General features: G+C 42.3%; 1 protein-coding gene across 3 annotated transcripts in view; it reads left to right on the top strand.

Moving 5' to 3' along the window:
• Positions 1-26476, top strand: part of LOC139230081 (transducin-like enhancer protein 4) — a 210638-nt gene that overhangs the window by 157628 nt on the left and 26534 nt on the right. For all 3 annotated transcript variants that reach the window (XM_070862001.1, XM_070861924.1, XM_070862065.1), the window contains 8 exons: positions 7880-7999; positions 9225-9278; positions 13815-13967; positions 15851-15983; positions 17476-17660; positions 17923-17996; positions 20939-21188; positions 25348-25595. In XM_070862001.1, coding sequence (XP_070718102.1) covers positions 7880-7999; positions 9225-9278; positions 13815-13967; positions 15851-15983; positions 17476-17660; positions 17923-17996; positions 20939-21188; positions 25348-25595 — 1217 coding nt within the window. The remainder of the gene's footprint in view (positions 1-7879; positions 8000-9224; positions 9279-13814; positions 13968-15850; positions 15984-17475; positions 17661-17922; positions 17997-20938; positions 21189-25347; positions 25596-26476) is intronic.

The following is a 26476-nucleotide window of genomic DNA, read 5'->3' as shown; positions in this document are numbered from 1 at the left end:
CAGAAGGGCAGAGCTGGTTGATGGGAGACAAAGGGTTAGGCCTCGCCACCTGGCTCATGATGCCACTACGCGTAACTCAGAACGCGTAACTAGTCGCACATTGCAAATCGCAGCGTAATAGAGAGGACCATAGGCATCTTGAAGCAGCATTTCTGATGCCTGAACTATTCCGGAGGCAACTTGCAATACTACCCGGAGATTGTCAGTCAGTTCACTGTTGTGTGCTGATTGCTGCATAACTTCACCCTCATGAGGCAGAAGCAGCTGGTAGTAGAAGACCATCCTGAGGTGAGAAAGGCTGATGATGAGGAGGAACGTGATGACAAGGAGGAGGAAGCCATGCAACTACCTGAGCCCGGAGCACAACGGCGGAGGAGGGCGGACCATCGTGCCCCTTTAACAATTGCTCGAGCCTTACACTAGCAGCTCATCCGTGAACGCTTTGCTGCCTGAAGGCTCAGCGACAACTATTCCAAATGGACTATGTTTACTGTTTGGACCTGTTCTGTAATGTTGTGTTGTTAATGGAACAAATAATGGAAATAATTCAGTTATAATTTAAAATATATTTTATTAAGTTTAACATTTGTACTTCACTTCAATAAAAAATATTCTTGTAGAAAACGTTAAAGTTTTCAGTTAAGATCACTTACAAACTTTTAACCTTGAAAATTTACATCATTTACAAAAAACTTTTAATTTGAGAACAATTAACAGTAACAACAGTAATAACAACAACAGCTGCGCTTGGTCTTGGTGACTCCACCCCTACCCACAGGCGGTGGTGCAGCGTTTCTCGGGTTGGTACCAAGGTTATTCTTTCGAGCATCTCTGGTAATGCACATTTCTTGATCGGGGGCGTGGGCAGACGGTACTGTGGAAGGCCCCGGCTTGGGCCTCTTCAGAGGCTGGTCTGGGGATTGGAGTGGGAGTGGCAGGTGATTCTGTCAATGGCCGCGGGGTCTGTGCGTGTTCCCTTATTGCAGCAGCTAACTCTGACATTCCCTCCCTCATGTGCCCAGACAGTGTTCCCATTTCTTGAGAGTGTTGTTGTTTCTCCCGACAGTCCCAATACCTCATCACCCATCACACTGATGGTGTCCAGGAGTGATTGCGTAATACTCTCCGCACTCATTGTCATCATCTAAACCACATCTGTTACATCCTGCACCTTAGGAGAGCGCTGTCGAGCTCTCCTTCTCCTCCTCACCCTGGGTGTGCCTCGCTGCACCCCACTGGGACCTGCAGCCTCGGATGGTGGGGCCTTGGGTGTGCCTTGCTGCATCCCACTGGGACCTGTAGCCTCGGACTGTGAGAAACCATGGAATGTCCCAACACTCATACCTCTCAGGAAACGGGCTGGCACCTGAATGGGTGGCACCTGCATCTTCTCCAGGGTGAGTACAAGAGTGGGGGTTTCATCCTCCCTCACCCATCACCCCCATGCTCTTGGTCTGGAAGGTGGGATTGGAAGATGTTCTCCTCTTCATCTTCAATTAGCCTAACATCTGTCATTAGGAAAATGCTGGAGTCCATTATTAAGGAAGCAGTAGCGGGACATTTGGTAAAGCATGATTCAATCAAGCAGAATCAGCATGGTTTTATGAAAGGGAAATCATGTTTGACAAATTTGCTGGAGTTGTTTGCGGATGTAACGAGCAGGGGGGATAAGGCACAACCAGTGGATGTGTATTTGGATTTCCAGAAGGCATTCGATAAAGTGCCACATAAAAGGTTACTGCACAAGATAGAAGCTCACGGGGTTGGGGGTAATATATTAGAAGCATAGAAACATAGAAAATAGGTGCAGGAGTAGGCCATTCGGCCCTTCGAGCCTGCACCACCATTCAATAAGATCATGGCTGATCATTCCCTCAGTACCCCTTTCCTGTTTTCTCCATACCCCTTGATCCCTTTAGCCATAAGGGCCAGATCCAACTTCCTCTTGAATATATCCAATGAACTGGCATCAACAACTCTCTGCGGCAGGGAATTCCACAGGTTAACAACTCTCTGAGTGAAGAAGTTTCTCCTCATCTTAGTACTAAATGGCCTACCCCTTATCCCAAGACTGTGTCCCCTGGTTCTGGACTTTCCCAACATCGGGAACATTCTTCCCGCATCTAACCTGTCCAGTCCCGTCAAAATCATATACGTTTCTATGAGATCTCCTCTCATCCTTCTAAACTCCAGTGTATAAAGGCCCAGTTGATCCAGTCTTTCCTCATATATCAGCCCAGCCATCCCTGAAATCAGTCTGGTGAGACTTCGCTGCACTCCCTCAATAGCAAGAACATCCTTCCTCAGATTAGGAGACCAAAACTGAACACACTATTCCAGCATGGATAGAGGATTGGCTAACTAACAGAAAATAGAGAGTCGGGATAAATGGATCATTTTCCGGTTGGCAAACAGTGACGAGTAGGATGCCGCAGAGAATCGGTGCTGTGTCCTCAACTATTTACAATCTATATTAATGACTTAGTTGAAGGGACTGAGTGTAACATAGCCAGTTTTTCTGATGATACAAAGGTGGGTTGGAAAGCAAATTCTGAGGAGGACACATAAAATCTGCAAAGGGATATCGACAGACTAAGTGAGTGGGCAAAAATTTGGCAGATGGAGTATAATGTGGGAAAATGTGAGGTTATCCACTTTGGCAGAAATAATAGAAAATCAAATTATAATTTAAATGGGGAAAAATTGCAAAGTGCTGCAGTACAGAGAGACTTGGGTGTCCTTGTGCATGAAACACAAAATGTTATTTTGCAGATACAGCAAGTAAACAGGAAGGCAAATGGAATGTTGGCCTTTATTGCAAGGGAGATAGCATATAAAAGCAGAGATGTCCTACAACTGTACAGGGTATTGGTGAGGCCACATCTGGAGTACTACGTACAGTTTTGGTCTCCGTATTTAATGAAGGATATACTTGGATTGGAGGCTGTTCAGAGAAGGTTCACTAGGTTGATTCCGGAGATGAGAGGGTTGACTTATGAGGACAGGTTGAGTAGGTTGGGCCTATACACATTGGAGTTCAGAAGAATAAGAGGTGATCTTACTGAAATATATAAGATAATGAGGAGGCTCGACCAAGGTGAATGCAGGGAGGATATTTCCATTCATCGGGGAAACTAAAACTAGGGGAAATAGTCTTGGGGCCGCCCATTTAAAACTGAGACGAGGAGAAATTTCTTCCCTGAGGGAAGAAATTCTATGGAATTCTCTGCCCTAGAGAGCTATGGAGGCTGGGGCATTGAATATATTTAAGGCGGAGATTAACAGATTTTTGAATGATAAGGGAGTAAAGGGTTATGGGGAGCGGGCAGGGAAGTGGAGCTGAGTCCATGATCAGATCAGCCATGGTCTTATTGAATGGCGGAGCAGGCTCGAGTGGCCAAACGGCCTACTCCTGCTCCTATTATGTTCAGGCTCATCCACATCTGAATCTTCTTTTGCATCGGCTTCAGGCACGTCGGGGTTGGTCTCAAGTTTTGCAAAATATAACAGAACAGACTAATGGTTACCAGCAGAGGAGGGGCAGGGTGGCATGAGCAGGCACAGCGCAGGCAGCAGGCTCATTTAAAGGACCACTATGAATGAAAGCACATTGCATCAACCAAAGTGTAGCTGACAGAGATATCCCCGTGAACCGAAGCATGGCTAGTCCGCGCAGCACTTGTCTTTTAGCAAAGCCAGACTGTGGAATTTGCAGGACTTGCCCTCTCCCTCGAGTGTGGGCCCAGCTTTTGCAGTGGTGATTGCTTTTTTCCAGGCAGGACCCATCAAAGCTGCGACACTCTCTTTTAAGTGTGTCAGTGGGTGGAGATTTGCCGGGTCTCCTCCTGTTTGAGTTCTTTCCCTTTTGTTGTGTGCCACTTTCATCTGCCAAGGTGAAAATAAAACTTTTTAGAGAGAGTGTCTTTCTGCTGGGTAAGATATATACAGATGGTCACATTTACAATTGCAATTCCAGTGAATAAATGAAAATATTATTTACACTAACTACTTGACCAAGATCCTGCCACTTTTTGCACTGGCCGCCAGACCTCAGGGTGGTCACCATTGCACAGTAATCTTTTGCAAGTTGGTTCCAGCGTTGTTTCTTTTCTTTTGGTGAAACTTTTATGTGACCTCTGCTGGTGTCCAGCTCATGCCATTTGGCCTCAATTATAGTAACTAGTGCCTCCACTTCCTCTTGTGAGAAATTCTTGGTCTTTGAGCCACGTTGCATATTGTAGCTCTGATTTTTTCCACTGAGAATGAAAGTTTTCACACAGCACTCAAAGTTCTCACAAACGTGGCTCTTTAAAAATGGCCGAATGCAGACCAGGAGGTGTACTGGACATGCGCGCCTATAGCAGTCACGTAAAAAACGTCTTTTTTTTTTTCCCGCGCATGTGCGGGGGGCGGGGGCATTGTTTTTTGGTGCAGACATTAGGCTCCACCCCCTGAAGCTAAAGGACAGGCTGCGTGATGTCAATTTCAAAAATTAGAACGGGGAAACTTGCAAGTTTTTTTTTGGAGTAGTCGGGGCCAGAAAAAACGGGCGTAACTCTTGAAATACACCAAAAAACGGCATTGGGGAAAATTGAGCCCTGTATCTGAATGCAGATTAGAGGAAACTTATTGTTTAGTAATCATTACATTTCCCTGTGGCCGTGTATTACTTAATAATTAACATTTGAAGGTTAATAAACTGTTCTGGATTTGCATGCTTATTCTTCGACATAGAAACAAAATCCAAAGTGATTCTAATTTCAGGTTTACCACAATTTTTGCGATGAGGAGAATTTAGGTATATAATATGCATATTCAAAGCACCAACCTCGTTTTATAGCTGAATAATTTTTTAATGCTTGACCTGAATATTGCTCGCTGCCCCCATTACAACTGTCTGGATTTAAATATTTTCTAAGTAGTGCCAGAGTCTTAGTGCCATTTGCCTTGAAATTTAAATTGAATAAAGAAATTCAGATTTTATTGTCATTAGAAGAGGAACTGAATCAACACTAACTAGTCTGTGAAAAAATTGCATTGTGATTATTTTTACGGTGTTCTGCGTCCCTCTGTGCATGCATGCCTGTTGGTGCACCTGATCACAGTTTGAGGGGGTGGGGGGAAGGGTAGGAACGGGGGCAGAGCCTCAAGACTATTTTGCTATTGTGCGTAGTAGCTGCAGCCTCCAGACTCAACTGACACCCTTTCCTCATCTCCCTGTGGAGAAGGTCAGGGGATGCGGGGGGAGGGGGAGAGGAACTCTGAGGCGGGGGAGAGATCAAGCAGGTTACTGAGAGGAGCGTGGTAGGTAGGGGGGGGGTGGGGGGTGTTGGGAGGGGAAGGTCAGAGAGAGTTAGCTCGGAGGCAGGGATGGCGGGAAGGTCAGAGAGGAGCTTGGCGGAGTGGGGATGGTTCGGAAACTCGGCGGGGGATAGGGGTGTTAGAGCATGGATAGAATGGGGGGGGAGGGGGATGAGAGCGAAAAAGTGGTCCAGATGGGAAGACTGATTATGTTCTTCCCCCTCTGTTAGACGTAGATCACGTTCTTCCAACTGGATGAATTGGTGAATCTCTCCTCTCAGAGCAGGTGAATGGCTGCCCCCCGGTGTGTACTCGCTGGTGTGTCAGAAGGTTGGGTACACACACGGACCCCATACACATGGCCCCTTCATTCAGAACTAAAGACATTTTTTATCACTTCCTGATGGAAAAAATAACCCATAAAACTCCAAAAAATGAACTAACCCACTAAGTAGAGTATAAGGGGCGTGAAATTGCATATCGCCCAGCGCGGAAGTCCCGCTGCACAACCTAAATTGAGGTTATCGCCCCAGAGAGGATGTGCAGTGCAATATCGGGCACTCCACATCCTCTTGGGGACGGGTATGGGGCGCTAAGCGTGCGCAAGTCCCTGATGTGATCACAGTGCCCTCCCTCCCATTAAAGGGGAGGGCAGGCTGTGAGCTCTGCAGAGGTTTTTAGGGGCCTCCACTGGGCCACCGAGGATGGGGGGCACCGTGGTTGCAGCCCAGCACCAAAGCGGAGTGCCGGGCTGCACCATCGCAGCACGGACTCCAACGCAAACACTCACGGAGGCCAGACCAGTAATTCGGCCGAAAAATAAAAATGGCCGCTCACCTCCTCTTAAATTTCACCCCTTGAGCGAAGTGTGGCGCAGTTTGTAACCTGAGAGGCTGGCACTAACATCGCCCGAGGTAGCCTCACAGGGCGCTGCCCAATTTCCGCTATGGGGTGAAAACCAGTCATTGCGCACAGCAATGTCATTGCCGGAGGCGGAGCAGCCTGGGGCGCTACTGGTTTTTCACCTCCGCTTACTCCTACGCAATTTTGCGAGAGCCGATAGTGCCCTCTTTTATCCCCCGCCCCAGGCAAAAACATATTTGGGCCCTGGAGGTGCACAGCAGGCCAGTTTCGCCCCCAAAGTCTTTTTTATTTTACCAGCCAAGGACAACTATAATTACAATTGCAGAATACTAGTGTAGGGGAACTTCACAAAGCTAACCACCACATTCTGTAGTCTGGCAAGACTGAATCAAATTTCTCATTTAAGGGTTGTCTACAGCAGGCAGGATCCAAGTACACATTCCAGACAAATTGTTTGGTGTGTCTGATCCTCCAAGGAGACCAATCAAAAATCTGGTGATGCAAATAGACTCAGTCAAAAATTGTCTCATCAAGTCTGAATGACAAAATGAGAAGAATGCGCTGTATGGCTTTTCCTCATTCTTGTTTCTGCATTTACTTGAATTGGATTTTGCTGCTATGTAGTTTTAAACAGCACCTTGTATTTAAAGAGCACCTTTGACATAGAAAATATCCCAAAGTCTTTCACAGAAGCATCATTTAAAAAAAATCAATACAGAGCCAAAGATAATACTATCAAGAAGGTGACCAAAAGCTTGGTCAATGAGGCAGGTTTCAATGCAGATCATAAAAGGAGGAGATGGAGATGCGGAGGGGTTTAGTGATTGAATTCTAAAGCGTGCCCCTCTTGACACAGAAGGCTCAGCTGCCAATAATGGCACAATGGGGGTGAGGGGAGGGGGATACAAAATGGGCTAGAGTAAGAGGAAAAGAGAAATAAAAACACAGAGAAACAGAGTGAATGTTTCAGGTCGATGAACAGGCAGTTCTGACAAAAGGTTATTGACCTGAAACATCAGCTCTGTTTCTCTTTCCACAGATGCTGCCTGATCTGCTGAGTGTGTCCAGCATTTTCTGTTTTTTATTTCAGATTTCCAGCATCTGCAATATTTTCTTTTTGTAAGAGAAAAAGAGAGTTTGGCCGGGGTGGGGGAGGGGTTGCTGTAGGACTGAAGGAGGTTAGAGATAGAATGAGGAAAGGCCATGGAGAATGACTATTTTAAATTTGAGAACTTGGGGTCTGCGAGGACACCCGTGATGGGTGAGTAGAACTTGGTGCAGAATAGAATACAGGCAGAAAAGTTTTGCATGAGCTTATGGAGGATAACATGACCACACCCTCAATGTCTTGCTGCATCATTATACATTCAAATATGAGTACATTATCACAGAATTACAACATTTCATTAATGTATGGCAACAATGTAAATAAAACTGCTTTGATATGTTTCTGGGAGACATGAAAAGGTGCTACATGCAAGATTTTTGGTTAGTTTCGCTATCCCACTATATCACGTAATGTAAATATGTTATTGTGGATGTGTACTTGACAGGATATTGCTAAGCAGAGTCAGCAATTGCAATTTTCATGCTTTTTAGATAATAACCCAGATAAACAAAACATTTTTCTTACCATCAGCATCTTTCCATTAAGTGACTTTTACCATCTTACCCATGATAAATGTGTTTTAAATTTTATAACCTCCAATTTCAGAGTTCCTCTGTGTCACCATCAGCCAGTTTCAGAGCTGCAGAGAAGCACAGAAACTCAAATGACTACTCCACAGATAGTAAGAAGCAGAAGACTGATGATAAGGATTTAGCAAACCGCTATGTGAGTAACAATCTAAATGGTGGGCAAGTCAGCATAAATATTTTTTATTATGTTTCTTTAATTGTAATTAAACCTTGAATTATTCTAAATTTTTGTCTGTAATTATATTATCTTCCCTCCCCCCCCCTCTGTATTTTTATGAATTCATTTTTCAGTTTTTAAAAACATTCACTTAAGTGGGAAAAAAATCCAAATCAAGATTGCTCCAGAAATAGGATTGTTTGAAGAGACTGGTAGTAGATTGTACCTATCTGCAAGTGAGGAGTTATGTGCTAAAGTATCATTGTGGGAAGAAAGAAATGAGCAATAGTATCAGCATTACATTGGAAAATGTAAAAACGTTCTCAGTGTTCCATTTCCTGTCCGTGCCACCCTCTGAGGCATTAGATCAGTAGTATTAAGCTGCTAGTCACATACTTTCTGTTGGACTGTTTTGTTGTGTGCAAATTTGATCTATACCTGCCTTGGTCCCAGAACAGTGAGATGGAGAAAGGGTGGCTGCTACAGTACAACGTGAAGGAGCACAGCTGTCCTTGGTGTACCAGACATAACTCCTCCTGGGTTTGCTATTTAATCTTGCATATCCCATTTCAGGCACCCATTGTACATATCGATCCTAGGTCCTGTTTATTCAGAAGCAGAATGAAGATCCTTCCCAACAATGTTCCATGTCTCAACCCAAAGCTCAGAGGAGCATCCCACACTGCAACCAGTGTGATATTTTTTCTATTTTGTAGTCCTATGTTGTGGACCCATGTCAACTCTGGAATAAAAACAAAAAATGCTGGAAATACAGAATCTGTAGAAAGAAACAGACTTGACATTTTAGGTCGATGACCTGTCATCCAAACATGTCAATTTGGGACTGGTTTGAGATTGGCCAAGCTAATTTGACCCACGATAAAATTTCCTTCTGTCTCCTGGCTGTAAGGATCCCATCGGAGTGAAAGACTAGTATCTTAAGCTGCTGTGCGCTTCCAGTTCCTCACACAAAAAGCGTTCTGTATTTCACTTATGGTCTGGCATGGCCAATGTGGAGACTGCAGCATCACTGATTAAGCTGCTCTAAAATGTTTATTGTTATATAGCTAAGTCTTAACCATGCATAGGTTGACAACCCTATTGCAATAATATTTTCATACAGCAGTCTGAATTGAGTTAAAGTTAATGTGCATTCATCATATTTAAATATAAAATGCATTTATTTGTTTGTGCATATATATAGGATAGCGATGGAGAGAAGAGTGATGACAACTTGGTGGTTGATGTCTCGAATGAGGTTTGTAGTGGTTTATTTTAGGAACGTTGAATGCAATGATTGAATTGGTATTGGTGTTGTGAAATATTAGATGAGATAAACTTAGTGAGAGGAAGTATTAAGGGGTTCAACAGCTTTGAAAGTGGATAAATCACCAGGCCCGGATGAAATGTATCCCAGGCTGTTAACAGAAGCAAAAAAGAAAATAGAGGCTCTGACCATCATTTTCCAATCTTCTCTGGCTACAGGTGCAGTGCTGGAGGACTGCTAATTTTGTACCTTTGTTTAAAAAGGGAGAAAGGGATAGACCGAATAATTACAGGCCAGTCAATCTAACCTCGGTGGTGGGAAAATTATTGGAAAAAATCCTGAGGGACAGGATAAATCTTCATTTGGAAAGACGTGGATTACTCCAGGACAATCAACATGGATTTGTCAAGGGAAGGTCGTGCCTGACTGACTTGGTTGAATTTTTCGAGGAGGAAACCAGGAGGGTCGATGAGGGCAGTGCATATGATGTAGTGTATATAGATTTTAGCAAATCTTTTGATCAGGTCCCACATGGCAGATTGGGCATGAAAGTTAATAGCCCATGGGATCCAGGGCAAAGTGGCAAGTTGGATCCAAAATTGGCTTGGAGGCAGGAAGCAGAGGGTAATGGTTGATGGGTGTTTTGTGACTGGAAGGCTGTATTCAATGGGGTTCCGCAGGGCTCGGTGCTGGGTCCCTTGCTGTTTGTAATATATATCAATGACTTGGACTTAAATGTTGGGATATGATTAAGAAGTTTGCAGATGACACTAAAATAGGTTGTGTTGTTGGTAATGAAAAAGAAAGTTGCGGACTGCAGGAAGATAATCAATGTACTGATCAGATGGGCAGAACAGTGGCAAATGGAATTCAATCCGGATAAATGTGATGTAATGCATTTTGGGAGGTCTAACAAGGCAAGGGAATACACATTAAATGGTATGACACTGAAAAGTGTAGAGGAACAAAAGGACCTTGGAGTGCAGGTCCATAGATCTCTGAAGGTAGCAGGCCAGGTAGATAGGGTGGTTAAGAAGGCAAATGAAATATTTGCCTTCATTAGTCGAGGCATAGAATTCAAGAGCAAGGAGGTTATACTTGAACTATATAAAACAATGGTTAGGCCACAGCTGGAGTACTCTCTGCAGTTCTGGTCATCACATTACAGGAAAGAGGTGATTGCACTAGAATGAGTGCAGAGGAGATTTACAAGAATGTTGCCTGGACTGGAGAATTTTGGCTATGAGGAAAGATTGGAGCTGCTAGGTCTGTTTTCTTTGGAACAGAGGAGGCTAAGGGGAGACCTGATAGTTTTATATAGATCAATGAGGGGAGTGGATAGGAAGGATGGACCTGATTCCCTTGACAGTGGGGTCAACAACTAGAGGGCATAGGTTTAAAGTAATTGGGGGGAGCTTTAGAGGAGATATGAGGGGAACTTTCTTCACCTAGAGGGTGGTGGGGTCTAGAACTCACTGCCTGAAAGGGTGGTAGAGACAGAAACCCTCACCTCATTTAAAAAAAATACTTAGATGTGCACTTAAAGTGCCATAACCTACAGGGCTACGGACCAAGAGCTGGAAAGTGGGATTAGGCTGGATAGCTCTTGGTCGGCCGGCACGAACACGATGGGCCGAAATGGCCTCCTTCCGTGCTGTAAATTTCTCTGATTCTATGATAATTAACACAGACTTTGATGCATTAAATATTGTACTGCAGAGTCTTTCTTGGTTCATTGTTGATCTATCATTCAATATTTTCAAGCATCAGTTTAAGCTCTTAGATGTTTAGTTAATTAATTTAATTTAGATTCTATCAAAATAGAAATTTAACATGAAGTTTCTAAGTGTAACTGAAGATATGATCATCTAAAATGTTCAAGGAAATTTAAATGCAAGTTGAAAATTGTGAATATTTATCTTTTTGATTTTGTGTGAGCCACCATAAAATGTCTGCGTATTATTTGTCATTAACTGTAAATGTAGAGAAAAAAATGCATATCTGGGAATGATTACAGGGCAATAATATACTGGGCATAAAAAGAGCTAGATAAAAAGTTCAGAATGGAATTAGATGTAGGTTGAGGTGATCATATATTCCATGAGATATGACAGTTCATCATACAAGGGGTGAAACATTATCTCTGGAGAGCAACAGGCCAGGATTGAATGAAGTCATGAGGACAGATAAATATTCTGGAATTGCATGATAACCTTTTGAGTATCAAGGAGTATTTCTCTGGAACCTTACTACAGGAGATGTGATCAGTGTAGAGTCCATTATGGGGTAGATTGTACACAGTCAATCAAAGGAAGAAAATAACTTGTATTTCTATATCACTTTTCCCATCCCCAGCCAATGAATTACATAATTCATTAATAACATCGCCTGACTCTGCCCCTGCCTCAGCTCATCTGCCACTAAAATCCTCACCATACCTTTGTTACCTCGAGACTTGACTATTCCAGTGCTCTCCTGGCCAGCTTCCACTCTCCATATACTTGAGCTCATCCAAAACCGCTGCTAATATCCTGATTTTCACACATCATCCCTGTGCTCATTGACCTATATTGGCTCCTGGTCCGGCAGTGCCTCAATTTTCAAATTCTCATCCTTGTTTTTATAGCTTTCATCAGAACCCTGATGAAATTTATAGCCTTAACAATATCCTTACTGAACCTCTTAATACGTGTGCACCAGAGCTAACTGATTCCCTAGCAAAGCTGTTGTAGTACAGCCATAACACAGGCATCTTCATGACAATGTGGGGTGCCTAGGGCCTAGCTATGCCCTATCCTTTTTAAAAGAAACAGTAAATCTAATCTGACCAATTACCATCGTAGCCTTTTATTCAATCATCGTTAAAGTGATGAAGGGAGTCATCAGCAACACCTACTCACCAATAACCTACTCAGTGACAGTGTTTGGGTTCTTCCAGAACCACTGCTCTTGATCTCATTACAACCTTGATCCAGACACACAAGCTGAATGTCAGAGGGGCAGTGAAAATAGCTGCCCTCAACATCAAGGCAGCATTCAACCAAGTATGGCACCAAAATGTTCCAGCAAAACTGAGATCAATCGGGATCAAATGGAAAATCTCCCTTGATTGGATCCTACTTGATGCAAAGGAAGATAATGTGGCTGTCAGAGCCCAATCATTGCAACCACAGGACATCACTATAGGAGTTCTGCAGGGAAGTGTTTTTGGTTCAACCATCTTCAGCTGCTTCTTCAATGAACTTTCCTTCATCATAGGTCAAGCTGTGAAGTTGTTCATTGACAATTCCAGTATTCAGCATCATTCACAACTCCAACAGCTGCATCATCTTCCTTTGCATCAAGCACAACTCCAACGAGTGGAGGGTTTTCCCTTTGACACCCATTGACATCAATATTTTCTAAAGCACTTTGGTGCCATTCACAGCTTCTCTGATAAAGCAATCTATACCACCCTACAGTAGGACCTGGACAATGTTCAGGCTTGGGCTGAGAAATGACAGGTAAGACTCACCACATACATGTCAGGTAATGACCATCTGGACCTAGAAAAACCCAGCCATCTCTCCCGACCTTCAATGGCACCACCATTGTTGAATCTCCCACCATTGACATCTTGGGGGGGCTCATCACTGACCTGAAGCTTAACTGGACCAACTATATTATCACCATGGCTGCAACAACTGGGTAAAGGCTGGGTAGTCTGCAATAAGCAGCTCACCACCTGACCCTTCAAAGCCTCTCCACCATCTACGTGGCTCAAAGAAGTAGTGATGATGAAATATTTACTGCTTGAGAAGTTCAATATTATCAACGACAGCGCAGTTTACTTAATCAATTGGCACTGTCACCAGACTCAATACCTATTCCTCCATCTCTGGCATACTATGGCTGCAATATGTACAATCTACAGGATGCACTGCAGCATCTCATCCATGGTTACTTTGATAGGACCTCCCTCCATTGTAACATCTACCATCAAGAAAGAAAAGCAGCAAACTTCACCAGTGTTGATGTTCGACTTTCATACATGGAGTTAACTAATTTGATTTAATATTTCCACTCATAGGGGAAACTAAACTGGGGGACATAGTCTCAGAATAAGGGGCAGCCCATTTAAAACTGAGATGAGGAATTTCTTCTCTCAGACAGTTGTAAATCTATGGACTTCTCTGCCCCAGAGAGCTGTGGAGGCTGGGTCATTGAATATTTTTAAGGCGGAGATAGACAGATTTTTGAATAAGGATATGCGGAGTGGGCAGGGAAGTGGAGTTGAGTCCATGATCAGATCAGCCATGATCTTATTAAATGGCGGAGCAGGCTCGAGGGGTCATGTGGCCTACTCCTGCTCCTATTTCTCAGGTTCTTACAATCACTGCATGCACATTGAGAAATAATTTGCATCTGATTAGTAGAATGTAATATGGCCAGTTTATATTATAAATTGTTACTTGTAAGTATAGATCTGTCTTATTTTTCATATTTTGGAATGCTGCTCACGCCAAAATGTTGTGTTCCTTGTTTCAGGATCCCACTTCACCACGTGGTAGTCCACCCCACTCACCACGGGAAAATGGCTTAGATAAATCTCGCCTGTTAAAAAAGGATGCACCTATAAGCCCAGCTTCCATTGCTTCCTCCAGTAGTACTCCTTCTTCAAAGTCCAAAGAAATGAGTCTTGTGAGTATTGTGTATACATTTCTGTCTGAACTCTTCAATTAGAAATCATTATTTGGTGCATTTCGACTTCCAGAAGGCATTTGACAAGGTGCCACATAAAAGGTTACTGCACAAGATAAAATTTCATGGGGTTGGGAGTAATATATTAGTATGGATAGAGGATTGGCTAACTAACAGAAAACAGAGAGTCGGGATAAATGGGTCATCCTCTGATTGGCAATCAGTAACTAGTGGGGTGCAGCAGGGATCAGCGCTGGGATCCCAACTATTTACAATCTATATTAACGACTTGGAAGAAAGGACCGAGTGTAACGTAGCCAAGTTTGCTGACGATACAAAGATGGGAGGAAAAGCAATGTGTGAAGAGGATACAAAAAATCTGCAAAAGGACATAGACAGGCTAAGTGAGTGGGCAAAAATTTGGCGGATGAAGTATAATGTTGGAAAGTGTGAGGTCATGCACTTTGGCAGAAAAAAAATCAAAGAGCAAGTTATTATTTAAATGGAGAAAGATTGCAAAGTGCTGCAGTACAGCGGGACCTGGGGGTATTTGTGCATGAAACACAAAAGGATAGTATGCAGGTACAGCAAGTGATCAGGAAGGCAAATGGAATCTTGGCCTTTATTGCAAAGGGGAGGGAGTATAAAAGCAGGGAAGTCTTGCTACAGCTATACAGGGTAATGGTGAGGCCACACCTGGAATACTGCGTGCAGTTTTAGTTTCCATATTTACGAAAGGATATACTTGCTTTGGAGGCAGTTCAGAGAAGATTCACTAAGTTGAATCCAGAGATGAGGGAGTTGACTTATGAGGAAAGGTTGAGTAGGTTGGGCCTCTACTCATTGGAATTCAGAAAAATGATTGGTGATCTTATCGAAACGTATAAGATTATGAGGGGGCTTGACAAGGTGGATGCAGAGAGGATGTTTCCACTGATGGGGGAGACTAGAACTAGAGGGCATGATCTTAGAATAAGGCGCCGTCCATTTAAAACTGTGATGAGGAGAAATTTCTTCTGAGGGTTGTAAATCTGTGGAATTCGCTGCCTCGGAGAGCTGTGGAAGCTGGGACATTGAATAAATTTAAGACAGAAATGGACAGTTTCTTAAACAATAAGGGGTTATGGGGAGCGGGCAGGGAAGTGGAGCTGAGTCCATGATCAGATCAGCCATGATCTTATTGAATGGCGGAGCAGGCTTGAGGGGCCGTATGACCTACTCCTGTTCCTTATTCTTATATTCTTATGTTCTTATTAGTGCCAACAGAGGCACATTCTAATTCAGTAAAAGTATATTTTTCACTCCAGCCCTCTTGGCAATTAGGTTAGTCATACTCTAATGTTTATCTTAAAATGCTCCCTGCTCCTGCTAAATGGCATAGAACCATGTGGTAAAAGGGGTTAATGAACTTCACTATCAAGTCAAATAGATAATCTTTGGCAAAAAAGCTGCAAATCTGAACCAGAACGAGAAAATGATAGAGAAACTTGGGTCACTCGGTATCTGTGGAAAGAACAAGCTGATGTTTCAGGTGTGTTGACCTTTCATTAGAAAATCTCAAATGATTTGAAACCCAGGTCTCTGCACCTTATCCATTTAAAGTATAGCATGCTTTGCAAGTCTGTCATTAACTCAGGCTGGAAAGTACTTGAACTCTTTTTTTAATTATATCTATTAATTTTTTTAAGAAACAAATAATTTGGCATTGTTCTCAACTGAAGTTGTTGATCTCAGGAAAGTTACAGTTGATGACATTACTAATATTTTAGATTGGTTGTTGGTTATAATCACTGTCATCACAATGCTAATTTATAGTGAGTGAATGTTTGTAGTATCATTTTGGAGTTGCAGCATCGACAAGGTAGCTTTCTGCTTATTTACAGAATGAGAAATCAACTACTCCAGTGTCAAAGTCCAACACTCCAACTCCTCGATCAGATGCTCCAACTCCAGGAAGTAATTCCACTCCAGGATTGAGGCCTGTTCCTGGCAAACCACCAGGAATTGATCCATTAGGTAGCTAAATGATTCACTATAAACAGTTGTCTTTGTATAGCTTTATAATATTACCTTTGCTGTTGGCATGAATTCCTGTTTTAATGCTGCAAGAATACATTTTCCATTTCATGGGTTTAGAGTTGCAAACAATCACCAATTTTTACATGGAAAAATTCCTTACCGGATGCAAACCACAAAAAGTAGCATTATATAGCGCTTTACTTTTTTCCCCTCCTCTGGATTTCGCAGATTGAAAGATGACCTGTCCAGCTGAGGTGAAGTAAAGGCATTTGCAGGTACTTGGGGCCCAAATTTCCCCATGAGTTGCACTTTTTTTTGATGTAACTTGATTTATCTGGTGTATCTTTTTAATTTGCGCCAGTGTAAGTGAGTTAGTTAGGTTTTTTGTTGTCAGGTTTTTTTTTTCAAAAGGGGGTGTTCCCAGCCACTTGCACCATTTATGCCAATTTGGCCAAAAAAAAGTTGTAGTAAACTAACTTAGGGCAGTGTATGTGTCCACTTTTGTCTGCACAGAAAGACCTTACTTACAGTTAAGGAATCAGTGCAAGTAACTACATTTAAAGCACCACCAAGCACGAAACAAAGCACAAGCAATAATAACCATTCAATAAAAACTAAAGAACTGAAGTAAATAATTAAATTAACAAATAAAGAGCTGAAGTAAATCCTACCTTCAACTAAACTCAGCACGGCTGGCCGTGCGGAAGTTCCTTCGTCCTGGGATAGGGGAGGGAGAACGCGGCTGCCGCCCCACTGACTTTCAACCCTTTTCGGGTGGGAATTTTTTCCCTTTTTGCCCATTTTCCCTTTTTCCCCACTGACATCTTCAAAGAGCTTCACACACACATTATTTGTAATACAACCTAACTGCATGTTGCTGGTTATTTATTGATGCACAGGATGGGGATATAGGTTAAACACATGGCTGTCACTGTATATGTGCTTCTTTAACATGACAAGACTGCCACCCAACCAAACGAACGCAAAGCCAGCCCAGCATGGCAAGCGACGTCGCTACACGACAAGCTATCCTCGGTCCAAACCACTAGACTGCAGCCAAAGACGACCAACCTCTTTCCTCCCCCCGCCCCTTCTCTCTCTCACCCCGATCAAAACTCAGTCGCACCAACCTGTTTCTTGCAGCCCTCAGCGGCCGGCCTGTGTGGCAGACCATTCGGCCTGGGATAGGGGCTGGATGCGTTCTGCAGGCATCATCATCACAATCATGGGGCGGAGCTACTGCGCATGCGCGCAGCTGCTGGCACTGTTTTCGGCGCAGGGCTGTAGCTCCGCCTCCCCCACTGATTGCCACACCACGCCAAGCCCTAGGACGGTCCACGGAGCGGGGAGAATAAGGAGCTACATTTTCGGCGCCATTTTAAAAGCAGAAAGTCGCCGCATCTCTGGTAAGTGCGCCGGAAAAAGGGGTTGGGGAAATTTGGGCCCTTGGAGCTTACTGTCACTGATGGCAGACTTTGATAATTTACAGGCTTGAGGACTCCTATGGCAGTGCCGTGCCCTTATCCTGCTCCTTTTGGAATAGTGCCCCATGCTGGTATGAATGGAGACCTAACGAGCCCAGGGGCCTATGCAGGTTTACATAATATCTCCCCTCAGATGAGTGCAGCAGCAGCTGCTGCTGCAGCAGTAGCTGCTTACGGCCGTTCTCCAGTGGTGAGTGAATTAAGCAGGCTTTTAACCCTAATTTGACTTAAGCTATTTTCTTTCATTCAAATAAGCAGTCTTATTGATAAAATTTGAGCCAGGAAAATAGTTTAATGTGTGCCTGTAGATATTGCTGTTGTAATTAGAGAAAGGCAGAAATAGTTGGCAGTTAAAGCTTTTTGAATGAATGCTTAGAAATACTTTATAAAAAAAAAAAATTGGTTTAATGGTTTATACAATTCAAAAATGATTCAATTCTGGCAATTTTTAGGTTGGATTTGATCCACATCACATACGTGTACCTGGGATTCCACCAAACCTCAGTGGCATTCCTGGAGGAAAACCGTAAGTCTATCATTCTGCTTGTCAAAAATAAGACATGAGAAAAATAATTGAAAGTTTTGGGAAGGAAGAGGTAATATGAGTAAATTTTGTGATTCTCTGAGAACAGTGGTTCTCAAACATGATGATCTGAAAGGGTAGTGGAAGCAGATTCAATAGTAACTTTCAATGGGGAATTGTATAAATACTTGAAGGGAAAACATTTACAGGGCTATGGGGAGAGAGCGGGGGATTGGGACTAGTTGAATAGCCCTACCAAAGAGCCGGCAGCGGCACGATGGCCCAAATGGCCTCATTCTGTGCTATATTATTCAATGATGGTGGAGATACATGTCATGCTTTCTGTCATGAAAGGTGCATTGTCAGAAAATGCATTGAGCACTGATACTTTTCCACGTGTAATTTGAGTTTAATTTTCAAACTGGATTTGCTTGATTTGTAGATTGGTTTTTAACAAGGAAGAATGAAATATATTTAAACTCATTTGTACCACTTCAGATCTGTGGGGACAGGGCACAGTCGGGGGTGGGGTGGGTGGTGGCAGGGATGGTAGGGAGAGTGTACCGACTGTACTGGGATTCAACTCGCCTTTTGTTTCTTCAGAGAAGTTAACACGTGGCGCCCGCAGTTCGAGTCGCGGACTGTCACTCTCCGCTCAGACACGTTGCAGCGCTGGGGGCCTGGCCACAGAAGCCGCCTTCTGTCACTCCATCTGACCAGCGGCCTGACCTGCCGTGCCCTACCCTCCGCTGCCTGTCCGACTGGCTGCCTGTACCCGACTGCTGCAACCAGCCCCAGCCAGGCATCCCTCAACCAGATCCTGGGGATGACATCACTTAGCAATCACACGGTCATTAGGGAGATGAGCTGCAGTCTTCTAAAAGGCAAATAAGTCGATGGAGTAAAGGATAACGCAAATGTTTATTGCAAAAAGGAAGAAGATAGTGTCACAAAATGCAACTCTCAAACTTTTTTTTCATTGATAATCTAACTTTCACATTATTTCATGGACCCCCTGGCAAGTCTCTGCCGACCCCAGTTTGAGAACCATTGTCCTAGATTTCCACATCCCTCATGGTGATATTGGCCTGTTTAGGTGCTGTACGTTAGGAAATCAAAATGAGCAAAGGTGCACCGCTGATGCCACTGCACGGTCATGGCTGTGCAGTGCCTTTGGTGTGAAACCATTGTTTGGTGGTGGTTTTGCTGCTGGTGCTTTCCAAATCTGGGAGATACTGGATGTGTTGCCAGCATGGTACCAAGGTTAGAACATAAAGAGGAATCTTTACTTAGAATTCTATTGAATGGCATATATTTGAGTTACCTGGTGTGGCCATCATACTGTGTACTTGAAGTTACCATTTTGATCATGCTAAATATTAATGCCATCTTTACATGTTAGGCATATTGGGGTGGAAATCTCTGCGCAGTGTAGCGCAGAGAGGACATATGGAACATTTAAATAGCTGGCTGGCTGGCTGGCATGATCAGTCCTTCCACCACGTTAACAGCAGATGCTTGTTGTATAACAGGTGAGGAAACTGAGACTTTGGGACAACTGCTGCTGGAAGGCATTAACTGGAGGCTGGGTAGGAGACCATGCATATCTCGGCTACCATGATTTATCTTTATAATCATTCATGGGATGTGGGCGTCTCTGGAAAGGTCAGCATTTATTGCCCATCCCTAATACCTCAGGACAGTTAAGAGACAACTGCATACCTGTGAGTCTGGGGTCGCATATAGGCCAGAAGGACATTCCCTAAAGGACATTTGTGAACCAGATGGGTTTTTATGACAATCTGCTAGTTTCATGGTCACCATTACTGATGCTAGCTTTTTATTCCAAATTTAATTAATTAACTGAATTTAAATACCCCAGTGCTGTGGTGGGATTTGAACTCACATCTCTGGATCATTCGTCCAGGCCTCTGGATTACTAGCCCAGTAACATAACCACTATGCTACTGTCCCAGTAATTGTGCCCAGATTGTAATGCTGCTGAAGTTCTGCACCTCTCAATTGGTCAAACTGCTGTTAAGTAGAGAATGCTACAGTCAGGAGGATGGTGGCACGGCACTTGTACCCCTTGTGGTGAGTTGTACTACTCATCATGTTGCTTGTGAGGTGCTCTTGGTAACTGGTGTCCACCTAACGAGGATGTAAACCTGCACTTGTCAGTTGTTGGATGACCAATTAGTGACTGTCTTCCTTGGGGGATAGGTGAGGGAGGTACAGTGGGGTCAAAGTAGTTCCAAAGTGAAACTTCAATATATAAACCAGATGGGTACACAGTACTCTAAGGCCCTGCTAATGAGTAACCCATGTAGCCTGGCTCACTAATTCAACGTGGAGGGGTACACCTGTCACTGGGGGCCAGGATTCTTCCCATTCAGCTCCAGATGACTCCGCAAAGCAATACTTCAATGGGTAGAGTGGTCCCTGGTAACAAACGGCAGGAAGTAGCTCTTGGAAACCACCAACTGTGTGCTGTTAGCTAGTTAAATTCCAGCAGTACCTTGTTCACATTTGGTGGTCCCTCAGCTTTAGCTCTGCTGACCTGAGCCCTACCTCTCTGGACTTGGGTAAGTGGAATGTGTTCCTTTAGGGACAGAGATGCACACTCTGCTAAGCAAACAGAAAACCCACAAGTGAATGTAGTTTTCTTCAGAGCTTGACTTGGAAATTTTTTTTTTAAATGATGGTTTCTGCACCTGTTGGACAACACACTGACCAATAAAAATGAAAAGCCTACCTCAAACGTTTTGATTCTGGCTTTAACATTCTGAACAGGTTATGTTATAACTACATTTGAGTTCATGCTATGCTAATGTATTAAAGAGCTTTGGCTTTATTGCAACATTTTTGTAATAAAAACAGAGCAGCAGAAATAATATGCCAACTGATGTAGAAATTTGCTAATCAGCGCTTTCCTTTGTTAATAGTGCTTATTCATTTCATGTAAGTGCTGACGGACAGATGCAACCTGTGCCTTTCCCTCCTGATGCCCTGATTGGACCGGGAATTCCAAGACATGCTAGGCAAATGAACTCTCTGAGCCATGGTGAGGTTGTGTGTGCCGTGACCATCAGCAATCCTACAAGACATGTGTACACTGGTGGGAAAGGATGTGTGAAGGTCTGGGATATTAGTCACCCTGGGAACAAGAGCCCAGTCTCTCAGCTGGACTGCCTGGTAAGAGGATTGGCAGGAAAATAAAATAACATACTTGGGTGAAAGAGGAATTTGGAAATGTGTGCTTTGCTTACATATAGATATATATGTCATTCAGGAGAGGGAAGCTATTTCTTCAGTGAAAATTACATTTTGTTCATTGTGTAATGTTTGTTGGACTGGAGTACAAAATGCTTGAACGTTGCATGTATAAAATGTCAGATAGCCAAGTGGTGAAGGATAGAGTTCTAGAGCCCAGTCTTTAGTTACTTACATGTCATTATTCACTAAGATGCACATTACATACTGTGCTTCCCCAAGATAAGCTTGAAACCCTTCCCCAGCCTACTCTCATATATATGAGAGCAAGAGTCCCCAATTAATTGCCACCACCTGTATCCAATTGCTATACATCACTTAAGTACAATTAACCACATTTAGTAATAGCACACAAGTAATATTCAAATTGCCTGTTGTACTAAATTGCTTGCATTTTCAATATTAAAAATCACTAGGGAAACTAGGGCAGAAATAAAATCCCAATATACAGATTAATGTATACTTTTATGGAAAAGTCATCAAAAATGTTCACAATTTTTGTCTAAAGTGATTTGCTAAACTTGAGTTTTGTGAAGACAAATCAAACTTCCTGTTATAATATGCATTTTGACAGTGAAGACTAGCATGATTGCGAAATTCTATCTGTGCCTCTAATTCACTGTTGATAATATACATCATTACCTCCCAGTAATAAACTTGATTATCATTCTGCAAATCCTTCGTTGTGGTCATCAACAGTGCAGCACAGGTGTCTACCATGGATCGGGAAAAAAATCCATCATGTCAAAACATCCCCTGACAATTGCCAGAGATTTTGTCATTTACTGCATGTGGTATGATTTGCAGCCTTAGTCCCTCAATTTATATAAAAAGTCCCAGAGGCAGTGATAATGGTGGTATTTGGTTATCAGTCACTTTCTGCAACAAATCACTAGTCCAGAGCATGGCATCTGCTGCGGACATAAATGGAATAACTCTCCACCCTCCAGTGAGCAACTCTATATTTTTACTTGGATAATGTCTATTTGCATGCACTTTCAGTGCTATAATGCACCCCAGGTACTCTGAATCCATGTTCCTAAATTTCATGAGGCTGCCTCATTGGACAAGAACGCTCCTGCCAGAAAAACACACCCTACCTCCTTCAGACAGCTTCTATCAATTCAACTAAAGTGGGATATTTTTTTACCTGAATCCTTGGCAGGCTAACAACTGACCAACATAAATAATACTTCCTACTGATTTTGTGTGCTTTATTATTTTAAATTAAGTTGTGTGAGCAAAGTGAGGGTCAACTTGGCAATTTTGAAATTTTATTCTAGTATCAGCTATGGTTCAGTTGTAGCACTGTTCAATCTGAGTCGGATGGTTTTGGCTTCAATCCAGTCCAGAGACTTGAGCACATTATCTTGGGTGACATTTCAGTGCAGTACTATGGGAGCTCTACAGCATTGGAAGTTTTTTCGGATGAGATGTTAAACCAAGGTATCACCTGCCCCACCTGCCCTTTCAGGTGGATGTAAAAGATCCCATGACACTTTTTGAAAAATATGGGAGTTTCCCTGGTGTCCTGCCCAACATTTATACCTCAACCACCAACAAAAATTGATTTATCTGGTAATTTATCTCATTGCTGTTTGTGGAACCTTGTGGGCAAATTGGCTGTTGTCCTTCCCCACTTTATAATAGTGACTATATTCTGAAGTATTTAATTGTCTATGAAGTGCTTTGGGACTTTGAAAGGTGCTGTATAAATGCAGGTTCTTTTCTTCCTTGATAAATTATCCCCTGCTGGCCTAATTATCTATGTTTCTGATAGGGTGATTGGCTTGCTCCCAAACAGCCTGCCAGTGCCTTCCAGTAGCTAGTTGACTGGCTCTTTGGCAGTTGCTCAGATCAGAAACTAAGCTGATTTGGGTTCACATCTATGCCCCTCATACTTCATGGCTTTGAACATTCATACTTAAAAGCTCAGTGTCACATACCCCTTGCCTAGTTTGACGGACAGTTACAGCAGGTTGCTGAAAGCAAGTTGTGCTTTTTTATTCCCTCTTTTACAATGCTGCAAGATGCATTGTTATACTGAGAGTGAAATTTCTTTCAGCAACTAAAAAATTGTACTTTTTTTTGTAGTATATTTAGTTACAATTTCAGTACTTGTTCCTGTTTGTTTTAACTACAGTAACCATATTTATGAATCATCAATTATATAAAGTTAGCCATTTAAAATCTTCTCCATTTTCTGTGTATCACAGTTTATTTAACAGCAAAGCAAATGTGCAATTTACTAAAAGTCATTATGAATACTCTTTTCCCACTCCCAACACTCCCTTTTTGCATAATTCCTGCTTACAAAGACCTTTGGAAAATTCTGGTTTGTGCTATTGCCTCTCCAGTCATCACCATTTGTTTTCTGGGCTGCATATTATATAGGCCTGATAACTTTTCTACTTTTAGTACCATTATTATTTTTTAATACAGTTTCATAGTGCTCTTCCACATTCTTCTCAGGTATTATTACAATTGCATTTTCTTGTCTTCTATAAAAGCTCAGGCAAAGTACTTATTAAGCATCTCCTCCATTCCCTCGTTCACAAGTACAGGATGGTCTCCTTTGTCTTTAAGTGGCCACCTCTTCTTTGACTATCATTTTATTTCTTGTGTGCTAATGAAATCTCATCTGCTGCTGTTTTGTGAGAGCAGCTGCCATTATTACTTGAGCTTTGTATAAGCAAGCAGTAGATCCAGTTTCAGTGCCAAAAAACATTAGGATACAGCATTAGGGAGTGGAAGATGTTTAGCCTCAACATTAGTCCCCACGTGACACATTTGGTGCTGCTGTATTTATCATCTAATATCAAGTAGTTAATTGGGTGCAAGTTAAATGCTAGAACTTAATCTTGAGATTTGGGTGTTCAATTTGAACGATTTATGCACCTACTCAAATTGCTCCATGTAGATTACAGTCATGTAAACTGCTCTTGGGTATTAGCTGCTGGGTATTTATCATGTTACTATAGATCTCAATACTGTGACTGTAACAAGTTTATCCATGAGCTGTAGATGTTTAAGTGAAGCTATCAGGAAGGATATTCTGTTTTTCAAAAGTTCTGAAAGGATAGAAAAATGGAATAAACATTCATATTGGCCTGGATTTTGCGGTCGGTGTTATTATCTATGGCATCTGAATAACATGCACCCTTACCTGATGAGGACCCTTCTCGTAAACATGCTAGTAGATGCTGCATACTAGAGGGCAGCGTAATAGCCCATAGATCCCAGGGGTCGAGTGTGTGCAGAAGCGTACCTGGGATTACATGGACCAGTGCTCCAATCAGCAAATAGAAGCAATATGTATTTGTAGAATTGATCTTTGAAGCTTTCTCAGAAAGAATAAAAGGAAATAAAAACAGGAAACTAATAAATAAATCCAATGAAAAGAGGAGGTAGATTCCAACAATTTAATGGCACTCAGGAGAATCACGGTGAAATTTAGTTAATTTAACATCTGCTACATTCCCATTTGTCAATTTGTGCTAATATTCCACACTTTCCACATTTTCTCCGTGCGCCATCCCAAATAAGACACTCTGTTTCTACAACCTTATACGTTCCTGGATGTCATCTAATTGCAAAAACATTTTTTTTTAAATTCCAATACGTAATAAAGTATCAGATGAGAAATGTTTTATTGACCGGTTACCCCTTATACTGTAAAAACAGGCTCTGCGCCTGTTTGCATCAGCCGTAAAAATTTCAGGCGTAATTGCTGGGCCGTTGGAACGCGGCGCTAGGATTTCCTCGTCGGTGTGGATCATCTGGTGCATGCACCGTCTATTTGAAAGGCGGTCTGATGGAGTATGCCATCCTACCCACTGCAAATTCTGGCCCAATGTGAAACTCCTAACTTCAGATTGTAATTCTGATTACATGTTTGATTGCACTGGGTGTGTAAGTTAATTACAAAATTGTTTAAAAACAAAATTCCAATGCATTATACTTTCTGGAAAAATCTTAAGTAGAAATAGTTAAAATAGATTAAATCACTTATTTATTCTGGCGCCATATTTTATTTGTCTTTTTCATGTAAGCAATTGCTTAATGGCTTTTATCTCAACAGAACAGAGACAATTACATCCGATCATGCAAGTTGCTTCCTGATGGTCGCACGCTGATTGTTGGTGGTGAAGCCAGCACGTTATCTATTTGGGACCTGGCAGCCCCAACTCCACGTATAAAGGCAGAATTGACATCCTCTGCTCCTGCCTGCTATGCTTTGGCTATCAGCCCTGACTCCAAGGTCTGTTTCTCCTGCTGTAGTGATGGTAATATCGCTGTCTGGGATCTGCACAATCAGACATTAGTCAGGTAAGAATTGGTTATCTTCCAGAAAACTTGAATACTGCTGCTTATAATTTGTGATGTGTATGTTTGAAAAGTCAGAGGCAGAAGGTTCATTGTAATAAAAAAAACACCTTTAAATGCACAATGCAGTTTTAACCTGTTTTGAAGTAAATGCTTAAAGTGTCAGCATGTCTCAGTGGGTAGCAGTATCACCCCTCGAGTCTGAAGGTTATGGATTCCAGCTTCACTACAGACTTGAGCACATAATTTAGGCTAGCACTTTAGTTCTGCATTGTCGGATGTGCTGTTTTCCAGAATTAGATGTTTTCCAGTGGACCTAAAGGATTCCATTCACTATTTTGAATTAGAACAGGGATTTCTCCCAGTACCTAGCTAACATTTTTCCCTCAACCAACACTGTGAAAATCAGATTGTTTGATTTTTCGTCTCATTTGCCTTTTCTAGGATCTTGTGTGCAAATTGGCTGCTGTACAAGAGTGACCATACTTCCAAAATAATTCATTGGTTGTGCAGCATTTCTGGATATCATGAGAATGTGATAGGTGCTATATAAATACAATTTCTTCCATTTCAAGGATGCGCACTTAATTAGGATTTTTTATATAAACCATCTTTGGCACGATGGGCTGTATACTTTTTTTTATAACTGTTCTAAAATGAAGTTCAAGTGAAATGTCAGTGTTTCAGTGCAGCATTCTTGGGCTTTCAGAAAACTTTCGAATAATGTTTGTTATCCATGTTTTTAATATTGGTTATTTCTTCTAATATATGAAATTGACACATATAGTGCAGAAGGGTCACAAACAAAGTCATTGATGTAATGTGAAGAGCAAAATGAACTCATCAGGAAATGTATTCAAATGTATTGCTTTCTTGATGTTAAC

The sequence above is a fragment of the Pristiophorus japonicus genome, chromosome 1, assembly GCF_044704955.1.
Source record: "Pristiophorus japonicus isolate sPriJap1 chromosome 1, sPriJap1.hap1, whole genome shotgun sequence".
In the NCBI taxonomy this organism is placed as follows: domain Eukaryota; kingdom Metazoa; phylum Chordata; class Chondrichthyes; family Pristiophoridae; genus Pristiophorus; species Pristiophorus japonicus.
This window is presented reverse-complemented; position numbering and strand designations above follow the sequence as displayed.